General features: G+C 36.6%; 1 protein-coding gene across 1 annotated transcript in view; it reads left to right on the top strand.

The window, feature by feature from the left end:
* Window positions 1-24,141, top strand: part of ATRX (ATRX chromatin remodeler) — a gene marked incomplete at its 5' end in the record, with an annotated part of 197,408 nt that overhangs the window by 167,456 nt on the left and 5,811 nt on the right. Inside the window, 2 exons of the mRNA XM_082646836.1 lie at window positions 22,671-22,820; window positions 23,663-23,788. Of these exons, the coding sequence (XP_082502962.1) occupies window positions 22,671-22,820; window positions 23,663-23,788 (276 nt within the window). The remainder of the gene's footprint in view (window positions 1-22,670; window positions 22,821-23,662; window positions 23,789-24,141) is intronic.

Here is a 24,141-nt window from a genome sequence, read left to right as displayed (position 1 = left end):
AACTGAAGGGTTGCTTCTAGTATGCTTTCTCAAACTACAAAATAAATACATGTTAATAGACTGACATGATTTTTAACAGTGCTGTTTTGTGTCTTAACTTTGATTGTATCACCTTATAACACAGGAAAAACTAAGGAGCCAAAGTCAACAAGTATTTTAGGGAGAACATTTGGGTTAAAGAGGTCATGGTACCAATGATGGCCCTAAATGGCAACCTCCCTAACTCAGGCAAGCTGTTTTACAAATCACTGCTAATGGAAACATCAACACAAATGAATTGTCTTGCTGGCAGAGTTGGGGGTGGAATGTGAGATTCCATTGCGGGGGTGGAGAGGGGTTGGGGGAGTGGAGGCAATTGGGGATAGACTTAAGGAAATGTGTCTCCTTTTGAAGCACTAGAAATAGCCACTACTATGGATCATGGAAATTCTGAAATTGAAAATACCAGGTTTATATTTAGTAAATGCTCATTGAATAAATGAATTAAGTAGTAGAAACTTTTTGGTTTTATATACAAATCCAAAGATGTATCTGTTCTCTCTAGGTTATATGCTTCTTACTAGCCTATGGAGGCAGGGATTGTATTAGTATATCTTCATCACTGTATCCCCAGCTCCTGGTATAATACCTAGCACATAGCAAATAGTCAATAAAAGTGACAATGAACAAATAAATTTTTGTCCTAAAATTGCAAGCTAAGACAATGGTTGACATGCCTTGGACTAACCTGCATTTATATTTGCCTGACAGCTTGATAAAAAATGCAGATTCCTGGCTTCATCCAAGACCTACTGAATCAATTTCTTGATGTGGCACCTAGGAATCTGTATTTTTAACAAGCTCTACCACTGCTGTGAGTACAAGGTATATAGGAGTATGATTCGCCTTTCTAATTATTATCAGCTAAATCTTTGAATTAAGAAGAATAATGAACAGTAGCTAATGTTTGAGTGCTTTTTATGCTAGGTACTGTATTTTTTTTTTGATAAAAATTTGACTTTTATTATTGCTTCCAAAGTCAATTAAACATGGAAATTTTGGACATAGATTGAACACAATTTTTACCTAACTCACCAAAGACAAAGGTATTTTTATCTGACTGCTGGCATTTTTAAAAGGCATTCCTTCCCCTCCTACCCACTAAGGAAAAAGTCCTCATGCTACCAAATGAGGCAGTGTTTCTGAACCTGTGACTTCTGCCCTTAATTTAGTTGAAAGTGAGAACAAATTAATTTATGTTTCCTTAATTCCAAACAAGGATGCGAAGCAAGCTCGTAACTATTTTATGCCTGGACCTGGGTTGGAGTTTTAAGGAATTAGGCAGAAGGTGAGTGTGTGTGACATTTAATCTGTCTCAAAGATCCTGAAAGTTATTCCTAGCTCTTGGAAATTATGAAAAAAGAAGGGAGTGAAAACAGAGTTCAAACCCTCTATTCATAGGATAAGAGGAAGAGGAGGGAGGGAGGGAGGAAACCGACTTTCATTCACTTCACAAAAATGTATTCTGTACCTGCTGTGTGCCAGTCACTGTTCAAGATCCTGGGGCTATAGCAATGTATAAAGCAGACAAAAATCCCTGCTCTTGTGAAGCTTCCATTGCAGTAGGGGTGGGGAGAGACAGACGATAAATAAGGTAAATACATAAAATATAGAGTGTGACAGTTAAACCAATGCTATGAGAAGAAAAACAGGCATGTGGTTCTGAAATGTGTGTATTGAGTGCATTTCGGAGATTTTATTTACTTTTATTGAAGTATAGTTGATTTACAATATTGTGTTAGTTTCAGGTGTACAGAACAGTGATTCAGATATATGTAAATATTTGGGTTGGCAAAAATGTTCCTTCAGGTTTTTCCATAAGTCTTATATATTCCTTTTCAGATTCTTTTCCCTTATAGGTTATTATAAAATATTGAGTATAGTTCCCTGTGATATACAGTAGGTCCTTGTTGGTTATCTATTTTATATATAGTTGTGTGTATATGTTAATCCCAACGTCATAAATTATCCCTCCCCCCCATTTCCCCTTTGGTAACCATAAGTTTGTTTTCTAAGTCCGTGAGTTTCTTTCTGTTTTGTAAATAAGTTCATTTGTATCATTTTTTAATTTTTTTAGATTCCACATATAAGTGATATCATATGGTATTTTTCTCTGCCTGGCTTAGTTCACTTAGTATGATAATCTCTAGGTCCATCCATGTTGCTGCAAATGGCATTATTTCATTCCTTTTTGTGACTGAGTAATAATTCCATTGTGTGTGTGTGTGTGTGTGTGTGTCGCATCTTCTTTATCCATTCATCTGTCGATGGATATTTAGGTTGCTTCCATGTCTTGGCTATTGTAAATAGTGCTGCAGTGAACATTGGGGTGCATGTATCTTTTTGAATTATAGTTTTCTCTGGATATATGCCCATGGTTTTCTCTGAATATATGCCTAGGAGTGAGACTGCAGGATCATGTGGTAGCTCTATTTTTAGTTTTTTAAGGAACCTCCATCCTGTTCTTCATAGTGGTTATACCAATTTACATTCCCATCAACAATGTAGGAGGCTTCCTTTTTCTCCACCACCCTCTCCAGCATTTATTATTTGTAGACATTTCGATGATGGCCATTCTGACCAGTGTGAGGTGATACCTCATTGTAGTTTTGATTTCCATTTTTCTGATAATTAGCAGTGTTGAGCATCTTTTCATGTGCTTTTTGGCCAGTTGTATCTCTTCTTTGGAGAAGTTTCTATTTAGGTCTTCTGCCCAGGTTTTGATTGGATTGTTTGGTTTTTTGATATTGAGCTGTATGAGCTGTTTGTATATTTTGGAGATTAATCCCTTGTCAGTCACTTCATTTGCAAATATTTTCTCCCATTCCGTACGTTGTCCTTTTGTTTTATTTATGGTTTCCTTTGCTATGCAAAAGCTTTTAAGTTTAATTAGGTCCCATTTGTTTATTTTTGTTCTTATTTTCATTGCTCTAGGAGACGGATCCAAAAAGATATTCCTGTGATGTATGTCAAAGAGCGTCCTGCCTGTGTTTTCCTCGAAGAGTTTTATAGTATGCAGTCTTACATTTAGGCCTTTAATCCATTTTGAGTTTATTTCTGTGCATGGTGTTAGAGAATGTTCTAATTTCATTCTTTTACATGTAGCTGTCCAGTTTTCCCAGCAGCCAGGTACTGTATTAAGGGCTTTATTAGCACTGAATCATGTAATCCTTATAGCCACCTTACAAAGCCAGTAGAGTTTATTTCTATTTTATAGGTGATAAAATTATGACAGAGAGAAGTGGTGTCACCTGCATTTGATCTTAGTGCAATGATTCCAGACCCCATGCTCTTTAACTACTACACTCTACTATGCTGCCATTAATATGTTATGTGAATAAACTTGTGAAAATAGTAAAATGAGGCAGTCTCCTTTGCTAGGACTTGACACTTTCTTCTTTTTATATCCAACTTTTTTCCATTCAGATATAATTGACATATAACATTATGTTAGTTTCAGATGTACAACATAATGATTTGATATATGTGTATGTTGCAAAATGATCACCACAATGTCTAGTTAACATCCATCACCATACATAGTTACAATTTTTTTTTGATGAGAACTTTTGAGATCTGTTCTCTAGCAACTTTCAAATATACAATACAGTATTAACTATAGCCAACACCCTGTACATTATATCACCAGAACTTACTCATCTTATAATTGGAAATTTGTACCCTTTGACAAATATCTCTCCATCTCTCACACACACACCAGCTCCTGTAAACCATCACTCTACTCTGTTTCTATAATTTCAGCTTTTTTATATTCCACATATAAGTGAGATCATATGATATTTGTCTTTCTCAGTATGACTTACTTCACTTAGCATAAGCCCTCACCATCCATCCATGTTACAAATGGCAGGATTTTCTTTTTTTATGGCTCAGTAATATTCCATTGTATGTACCACATTTTCTTTATCCATTCATCCATGGATGACACGTAGGTTGTTTCCATGTCTTGGCTATTGTAAGCAATGCTGCGTTGAACATAGTAGTGCAGATACCTTTTTCTTTTTGGATATTTGAATTTTGTTTATTTTTTTATACAGCAGGTTCTTATTAGTCATCCATTTTATACACATCAGTGTATACATGTCAATCCCAATCTCACAGATATCTTTTTGAGTCAGTGTTTTAGTTTCCTTTGGATAAATACCCAGGAGTGGAATTGCTGGATCATACGGTAGTTCTATTTTTATTTTTTTCAGGAAGCTCCATACTGTTCTCCATAGTGGCTGCACCAATTTACCTTTTCACCAACAGTGCACAAGGGTTCCCTTTTCTTTACTTCTTCACACTTCCTTTTTAACCAGTGCTGTGAGTTTATGGAAAGGCATTTGCAATGTTATCAAGGTGTGTAATACTGGAGAGTATAGATTTCATCTTTTAGTTACTGCAAAATCCTAGAGTGGCAAAGCTGATTCCAGTCCTCCTTAATTATCTTTGATGTTGAATTTATTGATCTTCAGTCCTCAGTCAGTATAGCATGGCGGTTAAGGGCAAGAGCACTCAGACAAGATGACCTGGGTTTGAATCTTGACCATATCAAGTTATTTTACTTTTCTGTGCCTCAGTTTCTTGATCTGTTGTTCTGAGAAATTGGTGTCCATTACTCCTCAAAAATCTCATCCTCTCCATTTTTATTTTCATCTCCTTCTGAGACTGTTATTACTGAATGCCTGCCCATCTGCTTTTAGCTTCCATATCTTTTAGCTTTTCTTTTGCATTTCCTATTTCTTTATCCTTTACTGCTGTCTTCTGGGAAAGTGTCTCAGTCTGATCTCCAAACTCACGAAGTTATTCTTCAGCTGTACCTCTCCTGCTATTTATACTATACATTATTTATTTCAATGATTATTTTTATCCAAAATATTTCATTTTGACCCTTTTAAGATAATTTTTATTTGAATTTCATATTGGTAATGCCTTCCCTTATTTCCTTAAGTACACCTATCATACATATTAATTTGAATTATTTTTCCCGTAACTGTGCTTTAGATGGCATATGATGCCCGTTGTGTCACCCCAGTGATACTGCACACACATGTCTGTGTCTATAAGTTCCTGAACTTCATGTTTCCTTTTCCCTTCTGTAGTTTTTCTGCAGGTTGATTTTCAGAGAGGGGACCAGCAGCCCATTCTGATTCGCAATCTTAGAGATCTCATCAGTAACATGGGGGTTAAAAATAGTATGTACTTCAGACAGTTATTATGACAAATTTGATATTTCATTTGAAGTTCTTAGAACAGTGTCACCATGCATTTATGCATTCAGTTTAGCTTTTTTTAAAAAATGTTCTTTTTATTATCATTATTTTATTTGTTTATTTATTTTTAACATCTTTATTTGAGTATAACTGCTTTACAATGGTGTGTTAGTTTCTGCTTTATAACAAAGTGAATCAGCTATACATATGTTCCCATATCTATTCCCTTCTGCATCTCCTCCCTCTTGTGTCTACCTCCCAACCCTCCCTATCCCACCCTACTAGGTGGTCACAAAGCACCGAGCTGATCACCCTGTGCCATGTGGCTGCTTCCCACTAGCTATCTATTTTACATTTGGTAGTGTATATAAGTCCATGCCACTTTCTCACTTCATCCCAGCTTACCCTTCCCCCTCCCTGTGTCCTCAAATCCATTCTTTATGTCTGTGTCTTTATTCCTGTCCTGCCCCTATGTTCGTCAGAACCATTTTTTTTTCAGATTCCATATATATGTGTTAGCATAGGGTATTTATTTTTCTCTTTCTGACTCACTTCACTCTGTATGACAGTCTCTAGGTCCATCCACCTCACTACAAATAACTCAATTTCGTTTCGTTTTATGACTGAGTAATATTCCACTGTATATATGTGCCACATCTTCTTTATCCATTCATCTGTTGATGGACACCTAGGTTGCTTCCATCTCCTGGCTATTGTAAATATTGCTGCAGTGAACACTGTGGTACATGACTCTTCTTGAATTATGGTTTTATCAGGGTATAATGCCCAATAGTGGGATTGCTGGGTCATATGGTAGTTCTATTTTGTTTTTTTAAGGAACCTCCATACTATTCTCCATAGTGGCTGTATCAATTTACATTCCCACCAACAGTGCAAGAGGGTTCCCTTTTCTCCACACCCTCTCCAGCATTTATTGTTTGTAGATCTTTTTGATGATGGCCATTCTGACTGGTGTGAGGTGATACCTCATTGCAGTTTTGATTTGCATTTCTCTAATGATTAGTGATGTTGAGCATCCTTTCATGTGCTTTTTGGCAATCTGTAAATCTTCTTTGGAGAAATGTCTATTTTGGCCTTCTGCCCATTTTTGGATTGGGTTAGTTGTTTTTTTCGTATTGAGCTGCATGAGCTGCTTGTAAATTTTGGAGATTAGTCGTTTGTCAGTTGCTTCGTTTGCAAATATTTTCTCCCATTCAGCGGGTTGTCTTTTTGTCTTGTTTATGATTTCCTTTGCTGTGCAAAAGCTTTTAAGTTCTTAAAGTCCCATTTGTTTATTTTTGTTTTGTTTACATTTCTCTAGGAGATGGTTCAAAAAGGATCTTGCTGTGATATATGTTATAGAATGTTCTGCCTATATTTACGTCTAAGACTTTTATAGTGTCTTGAATTACATTTAGGTATTTAATCCATTTTGAGTTTATTTTTGTGTATGGTGTTGGGGAATGTTCTAATTTCATTCTTTTCCATGCAGCTGTCCAGTTTTCCTAGCACCACTTATTGAAGAGGCTGTCTTTCTCCACTGTATATCCTTGCCTCCTTTCTCATAGATTAGTTGACCATAGGTGCATGGGTTTATCTCTGGGCTTTCTATCCTGTTCCATTGATCTATCTTTCTGTTTTTGTGCCAGTACCATACTGTCGTGATTACTGTAGCTTTCTAGTATAGTCTGTAGTCAGGGAGCCTGATTCCTCCAGCTCCGTTTTTCTTTCTCAAGATCGCTTTCACTATTTGGGGTTTTTTGTGTTTCCATACAAATTGTGAAAATTTTGTTCTAGTTCTGTGAAAAATGCTAGTGGTAGTTTGATAGGGATTGCATTGAATCTGTAGACTGCTTTGGGTAGTAGAGTCATTTTCACAATGTTGATTCTTCCAGTCCATGAACATGGTATATCTCTCCATTTGTTTGTATCATCTTTAATTTCTTTCATCAGTGTCTTATAGTTTTCTGCATACAGGTCTTTTTTCTCCTTAGGTAGATTTATTCCTAGGTTTTTTATTCTTTTTATTGCAGTGGTATATGGGAGTGTTTCCTTAATTTCTCTTTCAGATTTTTCATCATTAGTGTATAGGAATGCAGGAGATTTTTGTGCATTAATTTTGTGTCCTGCTACTTTACCAGATTCATTGATTAGCTCTAGTAGTTTTCTGGTAGAGTCTTTAGGTTTTTCTATGTACAGTATCATGTCATCTGCAAACAGTGACAGCTTTACTTCTTCTTTTCCAATTAGGATTCCTTTTATTTCTTTTTCTTCTCTAATTGCCATGGCTAAAACTTCCAGAACTGTGTTGAATAATAGTGGTGAGAGTGGGCAACCTTGTCTTATTCCTGATCTTAGTGGAAATGTTTCAGTTTTTCACCATTGAGGACGATGTTGGCTGTGGGTTTGTCATATATGGCCTTTATTATGTTGAGGTAAGTTCCCTCTATGCCTACTTTCTGGAGAGTTTTTATCATAAATGGGTGTTGAATATTTTTGAAAGCTTTTTCTGCATCTATTGAGATGATCATATGGTTTTTATCCTTCAATTTGTTAATATGGTGTATCACAATGATTGATTTGTGTATATTGAAGAATCCTTGCACTTAGGGGTTAAACCCCACTTGATCATGGTGTATGATCCTTTTAATGTGCTGTTGGATTCTGTTTGCTAGTATTTTGTTGAGGATTTTTGCATCTATGTTCATCAGTGATATTGGCCTGTAGTTTTCTTTCTTTGTGACATCTTTGTCTGGTTTTGGTATCAGGGTGATGGTGGCCTCTGCAAATGAGTTTGGGACTGCTCCTCCCTCTGCTATATTTTGGAAGAGTTTGAGAAGGATAGGTGTTAGCTCTAAATGTTTGGTAGAATTCACCCGTGAAGCCATCTGGTCCTGGGCTTTTGTTTGTTGGAAGATTTTTAATCACAGTCTCAATTTCAGTGCTTGTGATTGGTCTGTTTATATTTTCTATTTCTTCCTAGTTCAGTCTTGGAAAGTTGTGCTTTTCTAAGAATTTGTCCATTTCTTCCCAGTTGTCCATTTTATTGACATATAGTTGCTTGTAGTAATCTCTCTTTATCCTTTGTTATTTCTGCAGCGTCTGTTGTGACTTCTCCTTTTTCATTTCTAATTCTAATGATTTGAGTCTTCTCCCTTTTTTTCTTGATGAATCTGTCTAATGGTTTGTCAATTTTGTTTATCTTCTCAAAGAACCAGCTTTTAGTTTTATTGATCTTTGCTGTTGTTTCCTTCATTTATTTTAAGTTTATTTGTGATCTGACTTTATAATTTCCTTCCTTCTGCTAACTTTGGGGGTTTTTTTGTTCTTCTTTCTGTAATTGCTTTAGGTGTAAGCTTAGGTTGTTTGTTTGAGCTGTTTCTTGTTTATTGAGGTAGGATTGTATTGCTATAAATTTCCCTCTTAGAACTTTTGCTGCATCCCATAGGTTTTGGGTCGTCATGTTTTCATTGTCATTTGTTTCTAGGTATTTTTTAATTTCCTCTTTGATTTCTTCAGTGATCTCTTGGTTATTAAGTAGTGTATTGTTTAGCCTGAATGTGTTTGTATTTTTTACAGATTTTTTCATGTAATTGATATCTAGGCTCATAGCATTGTGGTTGAAAAAGATACTTGATACGATTTCAATTTTCTTAACTTTACCAAGACTTGATTTGTGACCCAAGATATGATATATCCTGGAGAATGTTCCATGCGCACTTGAGAAGAAAGTGTATTCTTTTGTTTTTGGATGGAATATCCTCTAAATATTAGTTAAGTCCATTTTGTTTAATGTATCATTTAAAGCTTTTTATCCTTGTTTATTTTCATTTTGGATGATCTGTCCATTGGTGAAAGTGGGGTGCTAAAGTCCCCTACTATGGTTGTGTTACTGTCGATTTCCCCTTTTATGGCTGTTAGCATTTGCCTTATGTATTGAGGTGATCCAATGTTGGGTGCATAAATATTTACAATTGTTATATCTTCTTCTTGGATTGATCCCTTGATCATTATGTAGTGTCCGTCTTTGTCTTTTGTAGTAGTCTTTATTTTAAAGTCTATTTTGTCTCATATGAGAATTGCTACTCCAGCTTTCTTTTGATTTCCATTTGCATGGAATATCTTTTTCCATCCCCTCACGTTCAGTCTTTATGTGTCCCTAGGTCTGAAGTGGGTCTCTTGTAGACAGCATGTATACCGGTCTTTTTTTGTATCCATTCAGCCAGTCTGTGTCTTTTGGTTGGAGCATTTAATCCATTTACATTTAAACTGTTTATCAGTATGTATGTTCCTGTTCCCATTTTCTTAATTGTTTTGGGTTTGTTATTGTAGGTCTTTTCCTCCTCTTGTGTTTCCTGCCTAGAGAAGTTCCTTTAGCATTTGTTGTAAAGCTGCTTTGGTGGTGCTGTACTGTCTTAGCTTTTGCTTGTCTGTAAAGATTTTAATTTCTCAGTCGAGTCTGAATGAGATCCTTGCTGGGTAGAGTAATCTTGTAGATTTTTTCCTTTCATTATTTTAAATATGCCTTGCTCCCTTCTGGCTTGCAGAGTTTCTGCTGAAAGATCAGCTGTTAACCTTATGGGCATTCCCTTGTGTGTTATTTGTTGTTTTTCGTTTGCTCCTTTTAATGTTTTTCTTTGTATTTAATTTTTGATAGTTTGATTAATATCTGTCTTGGCGTGTTTCTTCTTGGATTTATCCTGTATGGGACTGCCTGCACTTCCTGGACTTGATTGACTATTTCTTTTCCCTTATTAGGGAAGTTTTCAACTATAATCTCTTGAAATATTTTCTCAGTCACTTTCTTTTTCTCTTCTTCTTCTGGGACCCCTATAATTTGAATGCTGGTGTGTTTAATATTGTCCCAGAGGTCTCTGAGACTGTCTCAATTCTTTTCATCCCTTTTTCTTTATTCTGCTCTGCAGTAGTTATTTCCACTGTTTTATCTTCCAGGTCACTTATCCATTCTTCTGCCTCAGTTATTCTGCTGTTGATTCCTTTAGAGTTTTTAAATTTCATTTATTGTGTTGTTCATCAGTGTTTGTTTGCTCTTTAGTTCTTCTAGTTCCTTGTTAAACATTTCTTGTATTTTCTCCATTCTATTTCCAAGAGTTTGGATCATCTTTACTACCATTACTCTGAATTGTTTTTCAGGTAGACTCCTTGTTTCCTCTTAATTTGTTTGGTGTGGTGGGTTTTTACCTTGCTTCTTCATCTTCTGTGTGTTTCTCTGTTATCTCATTTTTCTTAACTCACTGTGTTTGGGGTCTCCTTTTCACAGGCTGCAAGTTCATAGTTCCCGTTGTTTTTGGTGTCTGCCCCCTGTAGCTAAGGTTGGTTCAGTGGGTTCTGTAGGCTTCCTGGTGGAGGGGACTGGTGCCTGTGTTCCAGTGGATGAGGCTGGATCTTGTCTTTCTGGTGGGCGGGACCACATCCAGTGGTGTATTTTGTGGTGTCTGTGACCTTATTATGATTTTAGGCAGCCTCTCTGCTAATGGGTGGGGTTGTGTTCCTGTCTTGCTAGTTGTTTGGCATAGGGTGCCCAGCACTGTACCTTGTTGGTTTTTGAGTGAAGCTGGGTCTTAGCATTGAGATGGAGATCTCTGGGAGAGCTTTTGCCATTTCATATTACGTGGAGATGGGAGGTCTCTGGTGGACCAGTGTCCTGAACTCGGCTCTTACACTTCAGAGGCACAGGCCTGACACCCCTCCAGAGCACCAAGACCCTGTCAGCCACATGGCTTAGAGGAAAAGGGAGAAAGAAAGAAAGGGAGAAAGAAATAATCAAATAAAAAGAAATAAAGTTATTAAAATAAAAAATTATTAAAAATTTTTAAAAAGTAATTAAAAATAAGAAAAGAGAAAGAAAGAAGAGAGCAACCAAACCAAAAAACAAATCCACCAATGCTAACAAGTGCTAAAAACTTTACTAAAAAAAAAAAAAAAACGGACAGACAATACCCTCAGACAAATGGTAAAAGCAAAGCTGTACAGACAAAATCACACAAAGAAGCATACACATACTCAGAAATAGAGCAAAAGGAAAATAATATATATATCTTTCGGGAAGTCTGAGGTCTTCTGCCAGTGTTCAGTAGGTGTTCTGTAGGAGTTGTTCCACATGTAGATGTATTTCTGATGTATTTGTGTGGAGGAAGGTGATCTCCACATCTTCCTCCTCCACCATCTTAAAGGTCTCCTCCTCATTATTTTATATGACAGTGTTTCAGCCGTCTGTTTTTTTTAGTTGTAATTATTTTAGGCTGCATTGGGTCTTCATTGCTGTGCGTGGGCTTCTCCAGCTGCGGCAAGCGGGGGCTACTCTTTGTTTCGCTGCGCAGGCTTCTCGTTGCTGTGGCTTCTTTTGTTGCAGAGCATGGGCTCTAGGCGCACGAGCTTCAGTAGTTTCAGCACGTGGGCTTCAGTAGTTGTGGCGCATGGGCTCAGTCGTTGTGGCACATGGGCTTAGTTGCTCTACAGCATGTTGGATCTTCCCAGACCAGGGATTGAGCCCGTGTCCCCTGCATTGGCAGGCAGATTCTTAACCATCGCGCCACCAGGGAAGTCCCAGCTTAGCATTTTAAAAAATCTGTAAAGGGCTTCTCTGGTGGCGCAGTGGTTGAGAGTCCGCCTGCCGATGCAGGGGACACGGGTTAGTGCCCCAGTCTGGGAAGATCCCACATGCCGTGGAGCGGCTGGGCCCGTGAGCCATGGCCGCTGAGGCTGCACGTCCGGAGTGTGTGCTCTGCAACGGGAGAGGCCACAGCAGTGAGAGGCCCACGTACCGCAAAAAAAAAAAAAAAAAAAATCTGTAAAAAGGTGACTTGGATTCAGACTCCAGCTTAAGAAAACTGTTTTGATATGCTAAAATAGAGAGCTAACTTGGGCTAAAAAGGGTATGGACCCATCTTTTAGACTTTGGTCTGTCCCAGAATTCTGCCACATAGTCTTCTGTTGTCTGTTTCCCTTATCATAAAGACAGTATGTTTATTTTTGTTTGTTTGTTTTGCGGTACGCGGGCCTCTCACTGCTGTGGCCTCTCCCGTTGCAGAGCACAGGCTCCGGATGCACAGGCTCAGTGGCCATGGCTCACGGGCCCAGCCGCTCCACGGCACATGGGATCTTCCCGGACCGGGGCACGAACCCTTGTCCCCTGCATCGGCAGGCGGACTCTCAACCACTGCGCCACCAGGGAAGCCCCTATTATCTCTTTTTATCCTTACAGTGGTCCTATTAGTTACAGGTGGTATTACCCCTTTGTAGTAAGGGAATTGGTTCTGAGAGATTACCCAATTATTAAAGAGCAAAGTTAGAATTCCAAAAAAGGTTTCTCAGAAAACTAAAAATAGTACTACTATATGACACAGCAATTCTACTTCTGGGTGTATATCTGAAAGAAATGAAAATGTTAATTCAAAAAAGTATGTGCACCCCAATGTTCATAGCAGCATTACTTACAATAGCCAAGATATGGAAGCAACCTAAGTGTCCTTCAACAGATGAATGGATAAAGGAGATGTGGTAACATATGCACAATGGAAAACTACTCAGCCATAAAAAAAAGAATGAAATTTTGCCATTTGCAACAACGTGGATGGACTTGGGTATTACGCTTATTGAAATAAGTCAGCCAGAGAAAGACAAATACTGTATGATGTCACTTATATGTGGAATCTAAAAAATACAACAAACTAGTGAATATAACAAAAAAGAAACAGACTCACTGATATACAGAACCAACTAGTGGTTACCAGTGGGGAGAGGGAAGTGGGGAGGAGCAAGATAAGGGTAGGGGATTAAGAGGTACAAACTACTATGTATAAAATAAAAAAGCTACAAGGATGTATTGTATAGCACAGAGAATATAGCCAATATTTTATAATAAGTAAAAGTGGAGTATAACCTTTAAAAATTGTGAATCGCTATGTTGCACACTTGAAACTTATATTGTATATCAGCCATACCTCAATTAAATATAATAAGATAAAAATTCTTTAAAAGAGAGAACGGGGAAAAAGTCAAACAAGGCACTTTATCTTTACATAGACAAAAATTTTTACTAATTTTACTGCTCTTTGTGCTTCAATCTCTCGTAAAATATTGGGTGGGCCAAAAGGTTCGTTCAGTGTTTTCCATAAGATGGCTCTAGTAGTGCTTAGTTGTCTTCAACTTCATTTGAAACAATTTTGTTAGATTGTATAGTGACAGCTGTCATATCAGCTCACATTTAAAGAAAACTTTTCAAAATTGGTGAATTTTTGTGTAGCCATTTTTTTGTTTTGTTTTAACTAATTTATTTATTTTTAAAATTTTATTTGTTTTGGGCTGTGTTGGCTCTTCGCTGCTGCGTGCGGGCTTTCTCTAGCTGTGGCAAGCCGGGGCTCCTCTTCATTGCAGTGGGCAGGCTTCTCATTGCAGTGGCTTCTCTTGTTGCAGAGCATGGGCTCTAGGCACGTGGGCTTCAGTAGTTGCGGCACGCGGACCCTAGAGCATGCAGACTTCAGTAGTTGTGGCGTGCGGGCTCAGTGTTTGTGGCTCGCAGGCTCTAGAGTGCAGGCTCAGTAGTTGTGGTGCACGAGCTTAGTTGCTCCACGGCATGTGGGATCTTCCCGGACCAGGGCTCGAACCCATGTCCCTTGCATTGGCAGGTGGATTCTTAGCCACTGTGCCACCAGGGAAGTCCCTGTGTAGCCATTTTAATATTGAAGATGGAAGGAAAAAAGCAACATTTTCGGCATATTATGCTTTATTATTTCAAGAAAGGTAAAAACGCAACTGAAACGCAAAAAAGATTTGTGTAGTGTATGGAGAAGATGCTGTGAGTGATCGAACATGTCAGAAGTGGTTTGTGAAATTTCGTGCTGGAGATTTCTCACTGGACAATGCTCCACGGTCGAGTAGACTAGTTGAAGTTGATAGTGATCAAATTGAGACCTTAATTGAGAACAATCAGTGTTATACCATACGGAAGATAGCTGACATACTCAAAATGTCCAAATCAAGCGTTGAAAATCTTTGCACCAGCTTGGTTATGTTAATCGCTTTGATGTTTGTGTTCTACATAAGTTAAGTGAAAAAGACTTTCTTCACCATATTTTTGTGTGCGATTCTCTACTTAAACATAACGAAAACGTTCCATTTCGAAAACAAATTGTGATGAGCAATGAAAAGTAAATACCGTACAATAATGTGGAATGGAAGAGATCATGGGACAAGCAAAATGAACCACCACCAACCACACCAAAGACCCGTCTTCATCCAGAGAAGGTAATGTTGTGTATATGGTGGAATTGGAAGGGAGTCCTCTATTATGAGCTCCTTCTGGCAAACCAAACGATTCATTCCAACAAGTACTGCTCCCAGTTAGACCAACTGAAAACAGCACTTGATGAAAAGCGTCTGGAGTTAGTCAACAGAAAACGCGTTATCTTCTATCAGGATAACGCAAAATAGCATGTTTTTTTGATGACCAGGCAAAAACTGTTACAACTTGGCTGGGAAGTTCTGATTCACCTGCTGTATTCACCAGATATTGCACCTTCGGATTTCCATTTATTTCAGTCTTTACAAAATTCTTTCAATTCTTTACAAAAAAAAAAATTCTTTACAAAAAAATTTCAATTCCCTGGAAGACTGTAAAAGGCACGTGGAACAGTTCTTTGCTCAAAAGACAGAAAGTTTTGGGAAGATGGAATTATGAAGTTGCCTGAAAAATGGCAGAAGGTAGTGGAACAAAACGGTGACTATGTTGTTCAATAAAGTTCTTGTTGAAAATGAAAAATATGTCTTTTATTTTTACTTAAAAACCGAAGGGGGCTTTCTTGGTGGCGCAGTGGTTGAGGATCCGCCTGCCGATGCAGAGGACACGGGTTCGTGCCCTGGTCCGGGAAGATCCCACATGCTGCAGAGTGGCTGGGCCCGTGAGCCATGGCCGCTGAGCCTGCGCGTCTGGAGCCTGTGCTCTGCAACGGGAGAGGCCACAACAGTGAGAGGCCTGCGTACCGCAAAAAAAAAAAAAAAAACGAAGGAACTTTTTGGTCAACCCAACAAATTGATCTTCACATATATAAATTGCTTTGGCTTACCATGCTTTCATTTAGGTAATGAGAGGTATCCTATGAGCATCAGCTAAATTTTTTTTAAATATGTACATTCTCAGGACAAGTAATAACTTATTGGTCCTTCTATAATTATGATGGCCATATATCTAGAATTTTCTAGGACAATTCTGATATCAGATAATTTGTCCTGTCAAATTTGTTTCATGAATTTTTCAATAGGAAGACTTGGTTAAGGTGTAAAAACTACTCTCTCTGTATGGGAATACATTGTTTTTTAAAGTGAGGGTCTGCTTTAGACCTTTAGAAAAGGTGTTGAAAGTAAGAGTAAGTGGTAAATTAACACCTAGTAGAGTCTTTTCTTGGTCCCAGTTAGCTGTCCAAGAGAAGAAAATATTTTGGTGAAGAAAGTGATTAAATGCTGTTAGATGTTACTGGTAGATGGATCGGATCAGGTCTGAGAAGTGACCATTAGATTTAGCAATGCAGAGGTCATTGGTAAACCAGGCACTTTGCTAAATACTTCCTGTGTAATAGTTAGTCTCCATAGTAATCCTGTGAAGTAGATCCTTATTAGGCCCATTTTGCAGACCAGGAAACTTAGATCCAGAGAGATAACTTGCTCAAGGACATAGGGCTAATAAGTGTTAGAGCTAGGATTTAAACCCAGTAAGACTCTAGATCTGCACTGCCCAGTACAAAAGCCACTAGCTACATGTGGCTATTTACATTTAAATAAATTAAAGTTTTAGTTCATCAATCACACTAGTCACATTTCAAGTGCTCAGTAGGTACCATATTGGATAGTGCAGACTCAGAACGTTTCCATCATTGCCCAGAGTACTGTTGGAGCAGTACTCTAGAGCCTGTGATTTTAACCACTGTGATTTATATATATATATATATATATATATATATATATATATATATATATATATATGTATGTATGTATATATATATTCTTTCATTTAAATTCTGCCAGTAAACTTTCCTCTGAAAATCAAAAGACTGGTACAGGTCTTCTTTTGTTATCAAATCAGTTGATTCCCACAAAATTATACTGATGTTTATATTTCATGCAGTCTGGTCATACATAAAATTGTTGTCAAGAGAAACATGGTAAGCATGGCTATATGTCCTTTCAGTTTTTTCCATTTTCATTTAGGGGAGTTCAGAGGACATAACTAATATGTTGAAGTGACAGTGATTCTGAATTAGTATAGGTACTTGAGTGCCACAGTATCTGTGTATTAATATCCTAAAGTGTGTAACTGAGGTTGGCTGGTTCAAATGTGTCTTGTAAAACTTCCAGGAGTAGGGACAGTGGGAAATTGAAGCTGTGATGCTTTTAGGGGAATTAAGTAGGTGAATGTCTCACTTCTGTCTCTTCAATTACTAATGTTTTCATGACTGAGCTTTTTACATCAAATTTATTACTTTGGACCCTTCAAGGAATATAAATTGTGGGAGAGATTTGGTCAATGTAAGAATCATTAGATGGCCTTATTTATGTCATTTTTAAAACCATTTTATATTTTAATGTTTTCTTTCTCTTTTTTATCAATCATACTTTTTTTAAAAACATTCATTTATTTATTTACTTTATTACTTATTTGGCTGCACCAGGTCGGGTCTTAGTTGCGGCACATGGGATCTTTAGTTGCAGCATGCGGACTCCTAGTTGCAGCATGTAGGATCTAGTTCCCTGACCAGGAATCGAACCCAGGCCCCCTGCATTGGGAGCGTGGAGTCTTAGCCACTGGACCACCAGGGAAGTCCCTGATGTTTTCTTTCTTTAAATGTAATTTGAACTGCTAAATAACTGCTTTCCCTCTTATTTTCATATATTTTTTAGAGCACACCTATGGTTGAGTTAGAGGATGTAACAGTGTTAATAAATTAAAGAGATGATGTGAACTCCAGATTGTATAGCATAAGAATTGAGTTAAATTCAGGCTCTACTTGGAAAGCTGCAACCTCTAGAAAGTTACTACAGTCATATAAAATGCAGAATGACACTCTTTACCTCGCAGTGAATGGCATATGTCATGTATAAGAATTGTAATGGATCACCAGTTTTTAAAGGTTAAATGCTAAATATAGTATCTAGTTCTTTAAATGTTAAATTGAGTATAAAACATTTTTATCAAAGGAGATTCTGGCTTTTACCCTCCACCAGTGTCAGTTTGGCAGGCCTGCCTTTTCTTTCCTTGAAAGTTACAAGTTCTGTAGTTGTCACTATCTTATTCATACCTACAATTTGAGAATCTGGATATATTTATCAATGCTCTTTGGCAAGGGTTATGTACTCTTGACCTAAAAATCTGATATGAGGTGGCATGTGAACTTCATTCAATAGCTCTCTAGTTACTCATCAAATATGTTGCATTTTTTTCTTGTGTAGTTTGGGAAGAAAGAGGCTTTAAATTTGAAAATAGAAACTTTTTTGACCAGGAATGTTGTTTATTTATTAAGAATCTAGACTTATTTAAGTAATAAAAGGAATTTTTTCATAGCTTTTTGAGTGGGTCCTGTGACACTTAAGTATTCTAGTGACATTTTATTTCCAGATATTATGAAACTCAAGTTCAAAGTGATGGCAAGCAAAATATTTTGAAACATGGCAAATCCTTGCCCCCACCTCTAGGCAAAGTCTTGATTGTTTTTTAAAAATTTTATTTTCAAGGTTGAATTTCAGAATTAATGAAACGGAAATTTTTGTCAGCTTACCAAATACTTTAAACTTCTAAATAGATTAACTTAAACTTGTAGTTTATCATTAATTTTATTTTATTAATTGAACTAGTCATTTTGAAGCTCAAACTAATTTAGGTTGTTAGCTAGAATATAGACCATGCTTTTCCCAGCTTGTAAGCTTTTTCACTTATTTAAGGAAAAATAAAGTTTAGACAAAGAAAAGTAAAGGTACACATTTGGATGTAATTTAAACCTCATTTTGATGACTGTTGGCCTAGTGATTATAGATTCTGTTCCAGTATTGTTTTCAATAATAGTGTTACTATAGCAACTAATATAAATGCATGCTTCAAGGGGAAAAAACAAAAAACCTCTCCACGATTATATTGTATATTGGGATGAAATTTTTCTTTATTAACTTTTATAACTTGCTCTAGATTTTGCAAAACTTTTTCCCAAAGAAATATTCTGAAGATCTTGTTACAAATACTTTTTTGCCCTCTTAATCTCATCAAGTTTCTTGTATTGACAGTATGCTGCAATTAATTTAAATGGGAAAGATGTAGAAACAGTTTGTATCAGAAATCCTGTATCTTCTTTCTGTTATTTGTGTCTTACACAACACTCTGGAAGAAAGAAAGATTTCTGCTTTCATGCTTCTGAAATGTATAAATGAATCTTGTTCCTATAAAAGTCAGTTAACTTTTATGTAATGTCTTTTCTTTGTTAAAATGAAGATAGTGGTAAACATACTCGTCTGAGTCCTTGAGTATTGTCGGCATATTATTGTATGAACAAGTGGTTCATATAATAATACATTAAAATTTTTTAAATTAATTAATTTATTTTTGGCTGCATTGGGCCTTTGCTGCTGCGGCAGGCTTTTTTCTAGTTGCGGTGAGTGGAGGCTACTCTTCGTTGCAGTGCACGGGCTTCTTTTTGTGGTGGCTTCTCTTGTCGCGGAGCACAGGCTCTAGGCGCGTGGGCTTCAGTAGTTGTGGCTCATGGGCTCTAGAGCAGAGGCTCACGGGCTTAGTTGCTCCGTGGCATGTGGGATCTTCCCGGACCAGGGCTTGAACCTGTGTCCCCTGCATTGGCAGGCAGATTCTTAACCACTGTGCCACCAGGGAAGTCCCTAAAATTTATCCATTAACCTATTTCATTACAGATTTGGTAATAATTAAAAACTAGAAGTGGCATAAATGTCTTGATAAACTCTGAAGAGAATAATTAAATAGATGATAAAGTGTATCTATATAATGTTCACACCTTGCAGCCATTAAAAACAATGAAAGTTTGTATTTAATGTAAAATAATGTTCATGGAAAGATATTAAGGCAGAAAGGTAGGTTTTAAATATAGTACAATCCCATTTTTATGTGAAAATGTGTGCACACACGTGTGTTAAGTGTAAATGTGTGGCGGGATATACAACAAATGTTACCAGTAGTTATCTCTAGTTTTTATAATAGATATTAACATCGTTTCCATTAAAATTTTTAAAAATTCTTTGAAAAGAAGGGAGTGCTGTAGCCAGTAGTAGCAATATGATTGATTTTTTGGCTTGATGTTAGCAGGGAGGTAATGTTTTAGGAAAAGGGTCCAAATTTTTTTAATGATAAAAAGCTAAGTCACATGCACTTTTCCTCTGACTTGTTGACATTTTAGTTGACTGTGGGTCAAAATGAAAGTTATTGCATGGGCAGAAGCTGAACCTCTATCATAATCTGACCTTAAAATTAGGCAATCATGTTTGACTTGATAGCATAGATCTTAAATCTGGAATTGGTGGGGAGAAGATATTTAAAGGTTTTAGAATGGGATTTCCTGAAATGAATATCTCCTGAAGATGAAAATGGTAAAAATAGTTCATGTCAGGTTCAGGCTAAGCATGAACTGGCCTTTCACAAGTTTTTGTCTAAGAATTGTGTTTGTTTCAGTTTTTATATTTTCTTTTATTAAAAAATTAACACATACTTGTTTTTAAAAACTTCAGAAAGAACAAAGGTGTTAAAAAGAGAAAAAATAGACCTACTTAAGTTTTTCCTTCCCCTGGAATCCTTTAGGGAATTTTCTTTTTTTAAGAGAATAGATCTGGGAAATAGAGGGCACTATACCTCAAGAAAACAGTCATTCTTTACAGTGTGATAGAATAATCACTGGATAGGAGTCAGGAAATTTATCTTCTAGTCCCAGCTAGTCCTTAGCTCTGTGATTGGAAAAAGGTTACTTTGCCTCTCTGGACATCAGTTTCTACCAATTTCAAGATGATAAGTTTGGACTTTGAAATTACAGGATGCTAAGGACTAACTTGATAAAGCTCCCTGAAATCACAGACACTTTTTAAAAGGGTGTATATGGGTGTGTTTGTGTGTATGTGTGTGCATGTATGCACACTGCATACATGCATTTCTGGAAAGGTTTTTCTCTAACCATAAAAAGTAGTTAATGTATGGATCGTGGTATTTATAATTGAGAAATAAACATTACACTTGATTGACATAGTGTTTATTTCCAAATAATTGGGTATTTCATTTATTCCTGCTATTCTTATCTCATCCTGTTACATATGTGATGGTAGACTATTTCATCCATGTTTAACTTATAGTCATAACTAGATTAAGTTATTATCCAGTATTACGGAGAAACCACACAGCTGAAAAATAAATTCAGTTCCTAGCACACAGTTCTCCTGGTCTTTCCCTTAGGTTGCTGTCTTAGAGAAATGAAGTGATTTTTGACTATGGTTAAGAACATCACCTATTGTTAGACAGAAGTAAAATTAGGGACTATCTATAGAACATTTCTACCTTGTAATTTATTTGGTATTTTGTAGAACAGCTAACTTTCCTAATTGTACTTGGCATGGTCACTTGCTAAAAATATTAGTCAATGTTATCTGGTTTTATTACATACCTCTCTCCTGAGTCATGCTTGGGGGGTAAGCATGGGAGACACACATCTAAGAAAGCATTACCTTTTAACAGAATTTAATTCAGACTGCCCTATCTCCCTGCCTGCCTGGTCAGTAACTCTGAACTTTGGAGATCTATCTAGTGATGATAAACCTGTTCTATATGTCATAGGCCAGAGAAGTCAGCTTTGATGGCAGACTTCTACACTGGTGCAGGAGAGAAATGTTTACTTAACATTTTAAAAGAATAAACTTATTAACATATATGTGTTCCACCAGTAGACTTTCTTGAGCCCTCTTGCTTGTATGGTCTTTTAATGTTTTCAACGAAAGAAATAGCACATGCCTTCAAAATGAATTATAAAATCTCAATTACAGCTGTATGCATTAAGAAAATCAGTTCCTTTTCTTTCGTGAAATTATGAAGTGATTGTTTATTGAGGTAGCAAGATAAAAAGTTTGTTAACATGATGCCAAATATCAGAATGTTTGGAATTGGTGTCAGCATTTGCTCTTGTACAGAAAAAAACTTAGGGCCTCATGAGCTGAATTTTTCATCTTGAGTTATTTAACAAACATTTGAGCCCCTACCCTGTGTTGGACGCTATACTCTAGGTATGGTTGAAGATGTAAAGACAAAATTCTTTTCATAGACAAAAGTCTATGCTAAACTTATGGAGGCATTAAGCATTATTAGATGCAGATTAAGTTTAAATTTAATGTGCTATATACCTCGCTGTACCTTCCTTTGGCCAGTCAAATATTATTTACGTTCTTTCACTAAGTTCACACTCAATTTAGAAAGTGTGTTCTAAGGAAACTTGCTGTTAGAAGCTATGGAAAATCCTTTTGTAAAGTGAATTAATTTGCCTTTTATATATCCAGGTTTTCATCTTTTATTTCTTAATAAACAACTTGTGAATATTTTAATTTTTTATTAGCAAGTAACATACCCATGGTTCACTTTAACCCCCTGCCCCCCAAATCTCCGTTTGTGTGTGTCTCTCTCATAATCATAATCACACAGAGCAGGAGTTTGGTGTTCTTACTGAGTATATAAATGATCCCAATTTTTAAGCTTTTAGTTTTTTTAACCTTAAAAGACTGGCTTAAGACATTATGACTTTTAAAAAAGACACTATGATAATAAATTGATAAACAGTGTATATCAGTTTAAATTTGAACCGTGTGTCCTTACAGTGTAATTTATATTTGACCTTCTTACAATTGAAATATAAGGATTGTATGTTCCAGTTAAACTGTTCTGTAGCTGTTTTGATTAATTTAAATTTAGTTTTTGTTAGTATAGTGGTTGGTAGCTGAAGTGATTATGAAAATAAAGTTGTTAAACATGTAAGAACAGGAGTAGCCATGATTTTTAGCACATTCATTCAGTGTTATCTCTGAGTTAAGCAGACTTCTGTTAGCATTTTTTTATCAACTCAGAACAAAGCACGAAACAAAATGCATATGAAAAAGTTAGAAAAAAGTTGGAGGAAAAAACCTTGAAAGATGAAAAGTAGTCATTAAAAAATTGAGCCCCTAAAACATGCTGTATAAACATAACATTCTTACGTAAGAGGCTGGTGTTGCATGTATTGTGAATGTTTTCTAGGTAATTTATCATATATATCAGAAATATGTATAGCAGCCAGTTTCTAGCTTCCAGTCTAACAGTAGGCCAAAGAACTATGGCGATATGATCCAGAGGGAGAAAATAATTATTATTTCAACCCCTCTAAACAGGACACCATACTTGCAGAACTTCTTCAAATACATAAAGAACACATTGTAGGATATCATGAACATGATTCTCTTTTGGACCACAAAGAAGAAGAAGAGTTGACTGAAGAAGAAAGAAAAGCAGCTTGGGCTGAGTATGAAGCAGAGAAGAAGGTAGTTCATTTGAAATGCTTTTTTTTTATGTTAGTCATTTAAAAGAACAGTGGGGGAAGAAAAACGTCACATTTGGAACAGGTAGTAATGTAGTGAATCTTCAGGAACAGAGTCTCCAAGTAGGAGACTCTGTTTATGGGCTTTTCGGTACCTTTGGTGATAGAGTGGGAGGAGAGGAGAGAAGAAAATATTTTCCCCTTAAAGAGTAGTAACCTCATTTCTGATTAGCACTTGCTAAATTGAGAGATTAGTGGGAAGCTATATATTTAGCATCACTTAACTTCCATCAACACCCTCACAGTAGTAACAGACATATAGGAGCTTAGAGTTTGGAGGTAGGAGTAAATGTTGCTTTTAGCATGTGTACCATGAAATCTAAGTTTTGACTGATTATCAGAACACAGAAAGACTCCATTATTAGACATTAGTGTCAATCTCCAGCAGCAACTTTATTTAAAATAGTTCCACATCTGTTTTAAACACCACCCCCACTTGAGCAAAAATATGCCTGAGCATATGGGAAACCTTATCCTAATGCCTGAATCCTTTTTAAACTCATTGTACCAAACTTCTTTAACGTTGTGATTTTAGTAGTCTCATCAGAATTCTCTGAGTTGCCCCATTCTGTGGGAATTATCAGAAAAAGAGTACACCTTTAGGGGTTAAAGCTTTCTATGTAAGAAGATCTTGGTTTCGGGTGAAAAGGGTGTTTTGTTTGTGTGTGAAAGAGTGTTAATAATTTCCTAGATCTGAGAATGTGGATTTTTTTCTAAACCAGTAGGTGATGTAGAATTTCAAGTTTTAAATCACAATGTGGAAAGTGCATATTTTTTTGTTTTTAGGGACTGACCATGCGTTTCAACATACCAACTGGGACCAATTTACCCCCTGTCAGTTTCAACTCTCAAACTCCTTATATTCCTTTCAATTTGGGAGCCCTGTCAGCAATGAGTAATCAACAGCTGGAGGTATGTTGTGAAGTACAAAAGTAGTTTAACTTGAATTAAAGGCAATTTCAAATGCCCTGTTGTTGAAGGTTCCCTATGCTGGAATATCACATTCTCCAAAAGATTACCTCTGAATAGACCAAGAAAGTTTTCTTTTATTTGTTGACCTTTTTGAACCAGCATAGTATAATAAAATGTGGTTTGTTCAGAGCACAAGGGAATCAGGCCTTGAATTAATGTAGTTTGAATAATTTTAATTAAGGAACAATAGAGCAGCTGACTGGCTAGGGAAATAGCACTTTCTTCAGTTATAAAATATTTTGAATAAACAGGACAAATACACACATTGATTTATATTCTAATGCAGTGTAGAT

Source organism: Grampus griseus, assembly GCF_964374135.1.
Source record: "Grampus griseus genome assembly, chromosome: X".
Classification (NCBI taxonomy): Eukaryota; Metazoa; Chordata; class Mammalia; order Artiodactyla; family Delphinidae; genus Grampus; species Grampus griseus.
This window is presented reverse-complemented; position numbering and strand designations above follow the sequence as displayed.